Below are 13,821 nucleotides of genomic sequence, written 5' to 3' on the forward strand. Positions count from 1 at the left end.
TTCCACCCTCGGCCATCTCTGTGTGGAATTAGTATTTTCTCACCGTGTGCATGTGTGGGTTTTCTCCGGGTACTCCGGTTTCCTCCCACATTCCAAAAACATGCTAGGTTAATTAGCGACTCCAAATTGTCCATAGGTATGAATGTGAGTGTGAATGGTTGTTTGTCTATATGTGCCCTGTGATTGGCTGGCCACCAGTCCAGGGTGTACCCTGCCTCTCGCCTGAAGACAGCTGGGATAGGCTCCAGCATCCCCGCGAGTAACAGATCTTGCTAATATAGAAGATAAATGTACATAAATATGTGCAAATTAAATGTAAACTCTGTTGTTTACTCTGGCCCCAACAAGTTTGGGTGTTAAATACTTGAGCATTGCGAAGGGAGCCATAACAAAGTGGCTGAAGAGCCACATGTGGCTCTCGAGCCGTGGGTTGCTGACCCCTGCCCTAACAGAACAATACAGTCCACCGAGAAGTAGCTACCTGCTGCCTGGTTGTCTGCCTTGGGAACCGTAGTACATTTTTATGGAGTTCAATGTAAGTACTGTAACTACAAGAAATTAGTACACCAAAAATACAGTATGTGACACTGAATAAATTACACAATTTTTTTTAGAGTGTACAAATAGTCAAATAGTCCAAAAATAATGATGAACAGATTTACTGCTATAGAAGGTGTCTCTCGGGTCCGGCTTCAGCATGTCTGCTCCGTGCTGTGGGATGCCACCTCCTTCCACCTTCCAGGGTAGAGACTCCTCTGGGAGGCGGACGTGACTGGCAAAGGTTTGAGGGATGTGACCTATACTGTTCATCTTGAGACTGGACTCGTCTGGAAAAAAAATAGATACATAAAAAATACAAAATTTTAAAAGACAGATGGCTGACAAGGAGTGTGGAGACAGATCCATACAAAGGTGTTTGAAGGACAAACAAATGCACATTGATTGTGGTGTGACCCTCGTAGATCACAGGGTGAAAGGGGGAAGGGGAGACAGACGGTCACTGAATACTTCATTAAGTACGCCTGCACAATCTCACGAGAGATATATACAGGAGCTGTATCAACAATTCATACAATAATGTTACATACAGTAGATACTTATGCTCACTTATTAAACATTGATACTATTAGAGATGTTTTCCTTCAATAATTAGTGTACTGCATCATAACAACAGATGTACAGTTGTGTGAATAAAACCCACACATTTGGCACACTTTAATGTTTCAGATCATCCAAAAAATGAAAAAAAAAATGTCAGTGACCACATAACTGAACACAAAATGCAGTTATTAAATTAAACTTTTTATTGTTACCTACGTGGCTCTGTGATTGCCCCGGTTAAAACATAACTTCATTGAGATTAATGGAGATTCATCAGTTTGGAAAAGGTTATAAAAAGCCATTTCTAAAGTTTTGGGACTCCAGGAAAACCACAAATGATGAGCCTTCCCAAAATTATCCCAAGAGCACAGTGACAACTCATGAAAGAGGTCACAAAAGACCCCACAACGACACCTTCACTGAGCAAAGATGACCCAAATATGGTCATTCATTTACATTTATTTGACGACCTAAAACATTTAAGTTTGACAAAAAAAAAAAAAATATGGAAGGGGGGTAAACAATATTTGACACTACTGTATATATATATGTATTCTTCAAGTTTCCTTAAATATTCTTAATATACTCTACTGCTCAAAAGTTTTTCATGCATTTCACAAAAAAATGTTCCATTTCACAAAATTCTAAATTTTTGCATAGAGGCCTACTATCAACAACTGTCAGTCCTCCGCATCAATCTCCTGGTATGGCTGCTAATCCAAGTTAATCATTTTATAAGGCTAACAGATTATTAGAAAACCCGTCTAAAAATCTAAACTAAAATCTCTTATCATGCTGTTAACTACTCCCTTCAGAGAGCAGCACAAACTGGGTCTAACAAGGACAGAAAAACGATGCACAACTGTGCATCGTTTTTCTGTGCAAGGATGCTGGACTTCATGGCACGATTGCCAAGAAAAAGCCATATCTCTCAGACCGGCCCAAAAAATTTCCAAGTGAAACCTTTGAGCGGTAGCGTATTTGTGACTATATTAATTACAGAATATTAATTAATTGCAGAACCCACCTTGCAATCTTAAACTTGTTTCATAAAATACACAGTGTTTTTAACAGGACAACGGGGGCACGATTGTGCATCAGTCACTCACTGTGTTTTTTTTCACATATGATATGAAGTCAGTTGTAAATCAGAATAAAACAGCTGCATCATCTTTATAAAGGCAGATTATTTTTGATATTGTTTATGTACTGGTTCCCATTACACAGTGCTGGTGTGCTTGATGTGAAGTGTCAAAGAAAGTAAAAGAAAGAAAAAGTTTGAAGAAGAAAAACAAAATAGTGCAGAGGAGAATAATAATTACACCAATCGATAGCGGAGGAGGAGGAGAAGGCATGTGTGATTAATGGCACGTCAGGAGCAAGGCCTGATGGGAGAAATGTCATGTAATGAACAGGGCGGTCAGCAACATTTTCATCCTTGGGTTGGTTTCACAGTGTGTGTGTACATATGCTAAACAAAGGGTATCTATTTTTAAACGTCTTCCCAGTGCTATTAGACATCTGCTAATCACATACCTGTTTTTCACAACGCCACTGATGTAATTATGGGCTGGCTCCCAGAGTATGGCTTTGGTCCAAGTCTTTAACCGTCTCATTCTTTCGCTTCAATATTTCACTGAGTTACTCTAAAAAGAACCAGAACTACGTATATACTACAACGTATACATGATGTTAAAGATCATATCATAAGGTATTTATTCTTACAGACCTATTGAGATTTATATGGAGAAAATGGCTTCCGATTGGGATGACTCCGATCCCACCAATACCTTCTAGCATCTGTGAGGACCATACCTGTCAACCCTCCTGTCATATTCAAATCATATATAACTCATATTTTACCTGTATTTCTCGTGAAAAATTAATAGTCAAAATTCTGGTACAAATCCCACAATTTAGCTTTTTCTCACTTCGGAAAAAAATGCAAATGCAAATGTCGACAGGCATGGTCAGAGCCATACCCATCTAAGCTCTGTAACCGAATACCGAATAGATAGCATCACAAGCGTTCCAGCTAACTACATTGCCTCTCCAATTTACTTACTAAACTAGAGAAAGGGTTTCAAACACAGTGGGAAAGAAGAAGCTAAAACCTACCACTTCCACACCAAATAAGAGGAGAATCTTTTTTCCATTCGATCTCAGCCTTTGTGAAATGTAATCAATCTAACGTCATGTCTCGTCAATGAAACATTACTGATGCTTAGATATCAGAACAATACTATAACTTGTCTTTCAATATTTAGATATATATAGAGTAAAAATAGATTATAGTAAACCACAAAACAGCAACCATTTATTTTTGTATTATTATTTTTTTTTAAAACAGTGATATAGTAAGGGACTGAGGGAAATTCCAAGTGGTAAAACAAACAAACCTCTTACCTGTATACAGTGAAATGTAGGCTGAGTCTATGACTTCATATTTCAGACCAGGGAGGAACGGACGCCACTGCGTGTGAAAAGAGAGAGGAGAGAGGGAGGTGAGAAGAGATAACATGTGTGAACAGGATGGATCCCATGAATCTTCCATCACGGTTTCTAGTCCATACTGACACTTAGTGTTATTGATTTCAGCAATGGAATAAGATCAATGTGATGCTGTGGTTTTGTACAAACACATTAGGTGGACAAAGAAAAGAACAATAGTGCCAGGCTGCGAGAACAGTGAAAAAATAGCAAAGCAATATATGAATTTGTAATGAAAATAGATCATAAACTGACAATTCAAGAAAAAAAAATGATGTGACAATCAGAGAGGAGCAAAGTGAGGCCGAGCAAGCAAGAGACAAGCTACAATTCTTTAAATAGATTTCAAAATTAACAAGTCACTTCTGCTTAGCCGGGCTATAATCACAGGAGACAGGTCATTTTAGCAGCGGCAAATAAAAGCACCCTCCTCGGAACTCATGCAAATGCCTACACACTAACACACAAATCTGCATTGAAAGCTTGAAATAAATCAATAAATACTGTCCGTCTTTCCCCTGCTGCCACTTCAAACCCACGCTGACCACAACTACACCAAATGCACAAATACAAGAATGACAAACAAGGTTAGTGAGACTTCATGCTGTGCAATTGCAGGAAGGGACTCAGCAGGCCACCTAAGGTTTTAGCAGGATGTCATTATTTGACTCCAGCGACAAGGCCTCAAGGTCACGTAAGACAGGTGCTACTAGCTTCACTGGAAGGACAAATAAAAACATTGAAGTAATGTATGCAAATTCAAGTAGTAAAAACCTGGTGGAGAATATCACTGAGGGAGTCGTAAGATCTTGCAAGTTTAAAACTTGCTCAGCGAAATGATTTCATGCTGTGAACTATGGTATCACCGCTGTGAATGGTCATACACCTAATATGGAAGTGGCAGTGCAGGAGGCACGAAAAGAACCACACATTCATTGCTTTACCCACAATATAAACCTTGCAATTCAAGCTGTCTCTGTGTTCCGGTTGAGAATGACTGCTTCAAAACAGGTCTACCCTGCCGTCAAGGTGTCTCTTATTTATTTTTGTGGGGGTTGGCAACCCTACACGCTTGCAACATCTGCCTGCTGCAGTCCAATTAAGCAGAGGCCGCAGTCAGTTTCCATTTGATCAAAGTTACTACAAATTTGTCAGATCAAAATAACAATCACTGCATATGGCTTCTATCAAAACATATTACACGATCGTGTAACGTCTCACCTTGTGAGCTGAGTGCATTGTGACAAATTACATAATGAAAACTGCCAGGATGCAGAATAGGAAAAGGTCATCATTCCGCACGCATATTCCCTGAGACAGCTTTCTTTCTCCAATTTCAACAACGTCTCAGGAGTGTTAAAAATGCTGCAGGGTATAAATTCATTCATTTATTTTCTATCGCTTATCCTCACAAGGGTCACGGGGGTGCTGGAGCCTATCCCAGCTGTCTTCGGGCGAAAGGCGGAGTACACTCTGGACTGGTCGCCAGCCAATCACAGGGCAAACAACCATTCACACTCACATTCATACCTATGGACAATTTGGAGTCGCCAATTAAGCTAGCATGTTTTTGGAATGTGGGAGGAAACCGGAGTACCCGGAGAAAACTCCGAGATAGCCGAGGTTGGAATTGAACTCGGGGTCTCCTAGGTGTGAGATCTGCGCGCTAACCACTCGACCGCCGTGCAGCCGAGTACTCTATCAACTCCGCTTTTTCTCCTCTGAACTACTTTGATACCCCAAAATTCCCTCTAAATCTGGCAGTCAATCAAAATCATGGGAGACTCGCTAACCACTTGACCGCCGTACAGCCTGGGTATAAATGAACTAGGAAAACAATGACGGAATTCAAAACCCTCCCGAATTTTAGAAACACGCAATACAGTAAACCTCGGATATATCGGATTCAATTGTTCCCACTGGTTTTGTCCGATATAAGCGAAATCCGTTATATGCGTATACCGGAAAATGTCCGTTTTACGCATATATCGGATTTATATCCGGTATATGCGTAAATCAGATTTTATCCGTTATAAAAAGGCACTTCCTTGACTATGTTTCCAATGTACCTGGACGCGCAGGCAACGCTGCAAATGACGTCGTATAGCGGCCTGTCACGATTCGGCGAATCGGAGCGCCACGATGCGGCCATCCGATATATGCGAGGGAAATTTAATGGAAATGCATTGGAACGGGACTGGAGATTTTGTCCGAAATAGGCGAAATCCGTTATAAAAAATCCGATATATGCAATGAATTTTTATTGGAAATGCATTACAGAAAAATCTGTTCTTTTTTTATCTGTCCGTTGTGAGTGAATTTCCGATATATCCGAGTCCGATATATCCGAGGTTTACTGTATAAGGAATGACGATGGAAAACAAATGTAGTTCTGCCATGTTAGCTGGCATTTTAACACCTACATATTTGTCGTCAAATTAGGCTACACCTGAGTTACTTCGGGGTTCCTCTCATCTTATATATGAATGAACAAAAAGTCCCCGAGACACATAGTAAAATATTTCACAAATCCCCCAGAGACAAGACAAAACCCAACAATGCGCCACTGATTTGTGCACACCCTTCATAATACAAGTTGTCAGGAACATTGAGTAGCTTACAAAAAAAGACCATCTACTACCAGACATGTGCTCCCACACTAATTATGCTCCTTTTAGACTTGACAACATAATAGATTTGAACATTTCCAGGATAAAATGCCACAAAGGGTTTGATGTGACATGAAGTCTTGCCTGCAGACAAAGAAACACAAACGAGAGCGGTATGTGGAGGTGGATGGAGCAAAATGGGCTGCTTCCACATATTTAAGGCTCTTTGACAATTAATGGAGACAAATAACACAATTTACCGGCGTGTCTTTGCCACTCATGCGCTATACTCTTGACACCAATATTTTGGCTACGTACTAATTAAGTCAAACTTACAAGCTGGTATGAGGTGGAACACGACGGTAAAACAATGTTTGTGTTTTACTCTCAGTGGTTTACTATAACGGTTTATACATTTAATGAGAGTAAAAACTGTTTAACCTAGCATGTTTTTGGAATGTGGGAGGAAACCGGAGTACCCGGAGCATGCAAACTCCACACAGAGATGGCCGAGGGTGGAATTGAACTCAGGTTTCCTAGCTGCATGCCCTGTGTGCTAATCACTCGAACACCGTGCAGACAGATTTAGTAAATGCTGTGTTTAAATCAGTGTATAGAATCTTTGTGGTGCTGGGGTGCTGGAGCCTATCCCAGCTGTCTTCGGGCGAGAGGCGGGGTACACCCTGGACTGGTGGCCAGCCAATCACAGGGCACATATAGACAAACAACCATTCACACTCACATTCATACCTATGGACAATTTGGAGTCGCTAATTAACCTAGCATGTTTTTGGAATGTGGGAGGAAACCGGAGTACCCGGAGAAAACCCAGAAATGGCCAAAGGTGGAATTGAATTCGGGTCTCCTAGCTGCGTGGCCTGTGTGATAACCACTCCTACACCGTGCAGCCAGACTTAGTAAATGCTGTGTTTAAATCAGTGTATGGAATCTTTGTGGTGCTGGGGTGCTGGAGCCTATCCCAGCTGTCTTCGGGCGAGAGGCGGGGTACACCCTGGACTGGTGGCCAGCCAATCACAGGGCACATATAGACAAACAACCATTCACACTCACATTCATACCTATGGATAATTTGGAGTCGTCAATTAACCTAGCATGTTTTTGGCATGTGGGAGGAAATACCCGGAGAAAACCCAGAAATGGCCAAAGGTGGAATTGAATTCGGGTTTCCTCACTGCGTGGCCTGTAGGCTAACCACTTGACCACCGTCCAGATTTAGTAAATGCTGTGTTTAAATCAGTGTATAGAATCTTTATCCATATTATGGCTAAAAAATAAGCATTCATACTTGATCATAAAAAAACATGACCACATTCCCATATTCCCATCATTCCTTCAGTAGCTGCCAGTTGTTTTGTTGCTACGTTTTTCTATGTGTTATTTATTTATAGCCATTTTAACTGAACATTTACTTGTGTGTTTTCTTTCAACTGTTGCGTGCCGAGCACAACGCAAGATTAATCTTGACAAGTGCAACAAAGTGAAGTTAATCAAAGGGGCAGGGAGACGAGAGAATTCCGAATCCATATGCTTGACAGCTGCTGCACTGATGTTGAACTTTCACATAATTCATGAGATTAAAAAGCAAGGTGTCTGAAATGTACATTGATGATAAAAAACATACACAATACTCTTTAATGACCGGTTCCAGGTGGCACGGGGCATTTACTGATTTATAGTGAAGCGGGGATACTTTTGTGTGTGAGTCTGCGGAGTGTGTGTGCGTACAGTGACGTGTTCATTAATTGGTCGACAGCGTGACATTTGGCCCGGCACAAGCGATAAAAGAGGAACAGTAAAATTGTGAATCTAAATCTTGCACCTTTGCTGCTACCGCTAATTAAGCCATGACTTTTCTCTCTTTCCTTTTTCTTTATCTCCCTTCCTCTCCCGCTTTTCCGCTTTACGTTATGCTGACAACCAGACCCGTATTCCATTAAGTCGGCCTGTTTCTCCGACAACAAAATCCAGAAAGCAATTGAAACAATTCAAAACACCGCTGTGCCAACAAATAACTTCAAATGGAGTGCTGAGACTTGTAGACTGAAAACATTCCGTGCAATTATCATGGCTGCTGTTTACTATTCTGCGTTTCATGTCTTGTTGTGTACTAAAGATCCAAGACAAAGATGTGTCAACTGCTTTCCTATATAGTAACTTTGCACAATTGTTGTAATTCAGCCACACCGGAGGGCATTTTTGAGCGTAAGGTCAGGACATTGACTAGGCCAGGGGTCTCAAACTCAATTTACTTGGGGGCCACTGGAGCGCGGGTCTGGGCCGCATCAGGTTTTCCAAAAAAAACCCCAAAAAACACATTTATTAAAAACAAAAAAATTTAAAAAACTTCGCTTTGGTTCCAATTTTCTACAAGAAAAGCTCTGATAAAACATTCCACAGTTCTCAAATATCTTACTTTTTATTTTTCTACACAAAATAAGATGAAAAATAAATAAACAAATCAAGAATAAAGAAAATCAATCAATCAGTAATACATAAATAAATATAATAATAATAATAAAACGGTAAATAATAAAAACTTAAGAAACCACATATAGTTGCTGGGTAGACAAATTATTTTTTTCAGATTAAAATGAACAAAGCATTATTAGAGCCCTGTAGACATGACAAAACACGACTATAGTCACATTTATACTCTTTTTATTTACAACATATTGCGCAACTGCAGGGTCTTGAGACACATGCTAACTCGCAAACTAGAGAGCTAGCGACCTAAACGGTAGCCTTCAAGTTATTTCCTTTCAACTTAAATAGCCAAAAACTTACCACTTCCACACAGATAGGGAGGATAACTATTAACAGTTATTTAACCTTTAACATGAACATTAATCAAACGTAATAATTTTTTCTGGGTACATGATACCATACAGCATCCATATCAAACTTGCGCGGGCCGCACTAACATTAAACTTTCATATCAAGGCGGGGCCTCCGCGGGCCGCGTGTTTGAGACCCCTGGACTAGGCCACTCCAAAGTCCTCATTTTATTTTTCTTCAGAGGTGGACTTCCTGGTGTGTTTTGGATCATTTTCCTTCTGCAGAACCCAATTTGGTTTCAGGTTATGAACAGATGGACTTTTTGGATTTTTTTTTTTTTTTGGTGGACAGCAGACTTCATGGTTCCACTTATCACAGCAAGTCTTCCAGGTCTTGAAGCAGCAAAACAGCCCCAGACCATCACACTACCACCACCATATTTTACTGTTGGTATGATGTTCTGCTGTAGTGGGACACACACCTAAGACCAGGGGAGACCGTGCTATGGAACTCTCTCCCCTCCCAAGTAAAAAAGGCCCCCAACATTGAAAGTCTCGTTTTTAATTAACTTTAATTAAATTAAATTAATTAATTAATAAAATAAAATAAAATAAAATAAATTAACTCTGAGTGAGTCGTATGGTGTTTTTTAGATCTTTCTTTTTTATTTTAATTGGTTTTATTTTTTTTATACTTTTATTGCTTTGCTTCTTGTTTCTAATATTTTAATATCTATTTTACTATTTTATTTCTTATTTGATCTTTTAGTTTTGGATTCAATTCAATTTCTACCTTTATTTATTGTATCTTATTTTTACTTTTTATTTTACTAGTCTGTGCAGCACTTTGGAAACTCTGTTTATAAAATGTGCTATATAAATAAAGTGGATTGGATTGGACACCTTTACACACCTCCCAAAAAGTTCAACTTGCATCTGTTATAACTCGGAAAACGAGCACGGATGCCTCAACGCAATAAAAACACTGTTTTGTATTTCATAGAAAAACCAGCTTTACTGGAGAGAAGCACGAAGATAGAAATAGTGCTGCTGGGATTTGACGCGACATTTCCAATGCCGACTGAAGTAATGGAGAGGTTTTGTCACAGTGCAGCTTTGCTAAGTTGCTTACTCATCCAAACTGAACAACAAGCTCCTCATTCATGGGCCTGCTGCTCCACACGGCACGCTCGTTCCGTTCCTTTAGGGAAGATGCAATGTATCCCGAACCTGCTGCTTATCGCATCTTTTCTCCTAATTTCATTCATTCATTCATTTTCTGATGGAGCCTATCCCAGCTGTCTTCGGGCGAGAGGCGGGGTCCACCCTGGACTGGTGGCCAGCCAATCACAGGGCACATATAGACAAACAACCATTCACACTCACATTCATACCTATGGACAATTTGGAGTGGCTAATTAACCTAGCATGTTTTTGGAATGTGGGAGAGATGGCCAAGGGTGGGATTGAACACAAGTCTCCTAGCTGTGAGGTCTGCGCGCTAACCACTCGTTCACCGTGCAACCTAGTAATATACATAATATATAATAATATACACAGTATATTTACATATATATATATTATCCGTAGAAAACCCACAATGCACGGGGAGAACATGCAAACTCCACACAGAGATGCCCGAGGGTGGAATCAAACTCGGGTCTTCTAGCTGTGAGGTCTGCGCGCTAACCACTTGTTCACCGTGCAGCCTAGTAATATACATAATATACACAGTATATTTACATATATATATTACCCGGAGAAAACCCACACATGCACTGGGAGAACAGGTGGAATCAAACTCGGGTCTCCTAGCTGTGAGGTCTGCGTGCTAACCACTCGACCACCGTGCAGCCTAGTAATATACACAGTATATTTACATATATATATATATATTACCCGGAGAAAACCCACACATGCACGGGGAGAACATGCAAACTCCACACAGAGATGTCCGAGGTTGGAATCAAACTCGGGTCTCCTAGCTGCGAGGTCTGCATGCTAACCGTCCACCGTGCAGCCCTCTCCCAATTTCTTCACACAAAATAAACAAAATGAGCCAGCCCAGAAAGAACATGCTTTCATTTTCATTTCAAAGGTACAAAAGTCTGTGTATTCTTTCTTCTTTACTACGAGCGCTGCAACACAAACACACTCCCGCAGGAACAGCCCACCTTTGACCGCACAATCAGAGCCTGGAATACAACACAGAGGGAAAAGCTGTGAATCCAGACTCTGCCTTTATGTGGATTTATGTGAGGCCTCTGCTTATGCTGTTGTGAGCCAGTCGCTATAAATCTGCTGTTTTTTGTAGAGGTGTGAAATATATCCCCTGTTAAATCTCACAAGAGGGCTGTAATAACAGAGTGCAACGCACACACACACACGATGATCGTGATTTGCTGCATGACCTTTAGAACTTTCACTAAATTGTTTCGACGAGTATAAACCACTTTGATGGTTTCATAGATGGCAGGCAGGCGATTCGTATTAGAAGGCTTATTTTTATCTTTATTCCAATAAATAGCAGATAACACCCAACAGCGCGGCTTGGAAAAAGCAAGTCATAACATAACACAATAAAATTTGACATAAGGCACTTAAGTACCAAATTTTAGCCCATTCAAGTGTGGACACACAGGCACAAACGCACACGTGGATGCTCACACTGAAATTATTTTTTGGAGGTCAACATTGCTTCCATTGGATTTCCCAGCCGTTGCATAATTATCTAATTATAACATATGAATAGCCATTTTATCATCTAAAATTCTAACTATTTTCTAAGCTGCTTATCCTTATTAAGGTGATGGGGGTATGCTGGAGCCTATCCCAGCCGACTTTTGGGAAAAGGTGGGGTACAACCCTGGACTAAAAATTATTCAACCCACTTCTTTTCCATGCTGAAACAATGGTAATGGTAATGGTAATGGTTTTATTTCATTTGAACATGCATCAGATTACAATTGAGTGCATCCCATAATCAGTTCCCAGTTCCACATGTCCAAAAGGAGTAGGAAGAAGCAAAGCTTATTAAATCCTACCCCTCCATCTGGTACTTTTACAATCAGTAACTGTTACATTTGTTCACTTCCTGCTTAATTTAATTTAATTTAATTTAATTTAATTTAATTTAATTTAATTTAATTTAATTTAATTTAATTTAATTTAATTTAATTTAATTTAATTTAATTTAATTTAATTTAATTTAATTTAATTTAATTTAATTTTAATTTTAATTATTTTGTGGCAAATCAAAGTTTTTTAAGTTAAGTTTTATCTGTCACCTTAAATAGGTGTCTATTATTTATTATGATTATTTAATTTATTTTTTATTTTATTTTTGTCACGTACCAAAGTAATGATCAATTAAAATTTAAATTAAAATTAAAATTCAAATTATAACGTAAACTAAAATAAACTAAAATTAAATTAAATTAAAATTAAATTAAAATTAAAATATATTAGGAAAGCAGGAAGTGAACAAATGTAACAGTTACTGATTGTAAAAGTACCAGATGGAGGGGTAGGATTTAATAAGCTTTGCTTCTTCCTACTCCTTTTGGACATGTGGAACTGTGAACTGATTATGGGATGCACTCAATTGTAATCTGATGCATGTTCAAGTGAAATAAAACCATTACCATTACCATTACCATTCCCATTCCCATTCCCATTCCCAAATGATAAATAAAGGCATAAATGACATAAATGACATTGAAGCTGTGTGGGAGAAGGAAGCATCTCCAGTAAAACCAGTCACCATAGCGATCACCCGAGGCTGGTCAAAATATTCCTTCCACAGACACACAGCGGTGATCTCTTTTCATCATCGTCATGCACCCTCCCACTCAAAGTCCGCGCACACGGGACTCCAGGTATTTGAAACTTTAACATGAAATGAAGAACCTCTCATCTCTAAGCTTTTGCCTGAGGTGCAAGAACACCACCACTGCTGGAGAAATGGTGCAGAGGCAGAGGGGGGAGCTGGAGCAAATAGAAAAATGAACACTATAGGTAGACGATGATACAGAGAGAGGAAAAAAAAACAACTAGCCAGGAGACGTGCTCATCATTTGAAAAGGTTGTTACCAGATGACATTCAGGATAAAAAAAAAGAACAAACAAAGATTGACGGAGGGGTGGGAGATGTTTTCCAAACCAAACATCATTTAAGTTCCACATTCCTTCACAGGAAAGTGTCACTGAGAGCTAAGTGCACATTTACTAAGCAAACGCATGGCAAGGCAAGTGTCATATGCGATGAGGAAAAGACGCCGGAAGCCAAATGTAGATAAATGAATCTTATGTACACTCACCCCAACCTCCACGTGATCGGAACCCTTGTCATCCTGCTTGTGCAGAATCTCAAAGTAGTATCGTCTGGATGACATCAGACTGAGGAAAGAGAGACAGATTGTTGGGTTTTTTTTACTTATTTGATCAAATATACACAAATCTTCCTCAGAGAAAACATCGTCTTGGTTTACAAACAGAATGCAGCAGTGAGGCAATTGAACTCGGGTGTCCTAGCTGTGAGGCCTGCGCGCTAACCACTCGTCCACCGTGCAACCAATATCAATTTGAATATCAAAATAATCAATATTGATTCATTCATTCATTTTCTACCGCTTTTCCTCACGAGGGTCGCCGGCGTGCTGGAGCCTATCCCAGCTGTCTTCAGGCCAGAGGCGGGGTACACCCTGGACTGGTGGCCAGCCAAACACAGGGCACATATAGACAAACAACCATTCACACTCACATTCATACCTATGGACAATTTGGAGTCGCCAATTAACCTAGCATGTTTTTGGAATGTGGGAGGA

The 13,821-nt window shown here is 39.8% G+C and overlaps 1 protein-coding gene across 2 annotated transcripts in view; it reads right to left on the reverse strand.

Moving 5' to 3' along the window:
• Positions 1-13,821, reverse strand: part of LOC131131725 (N-acetyl-beta-glucosaminyl-glycoprotein 4-beta-N-acetylgalactosaminyltransferase 1-like) — a 162,975-nt gene that overhangs the window by 12,628 nt on the left and 136,526 nt on the right. For both annotated transcript variants that reach the window (XM_058076688.1, XM_058076687.1), the window contains exons 8-10: positions 13,315-13,393; positions 3,508-3,574; positions 663-827 (exon numbers count right to left, since the gene is read on the reverse strand). In XM_058076688.1, the coding sequence (XP_057932671.1) occupies positions 663-827; positions 3,508-3,574; positions 13,315-13,393 (311 nt within the window). The remainder of the gene's footprint in view (positions 1-662; positions 828-3,507; positions 3,575-13,314; positions 13,394-13,821) is intronic.

This window comes from Doryrhamphus excisus, chromosome 6, assembly GCF_030265055.1.
Source record: "Doryrhamphus excisus isolate RoL2022-K1 chromosome 6, RoL_Dexc_1.0, whole genome shotgun sequence".
Taxonomy (NCBI): Eukaryota; Metazoa; Chordata; class Actinopteri; order Syngnathiformes; family Syngnathidae; genus Doryrhamphus; species Doryrhamphus excisus.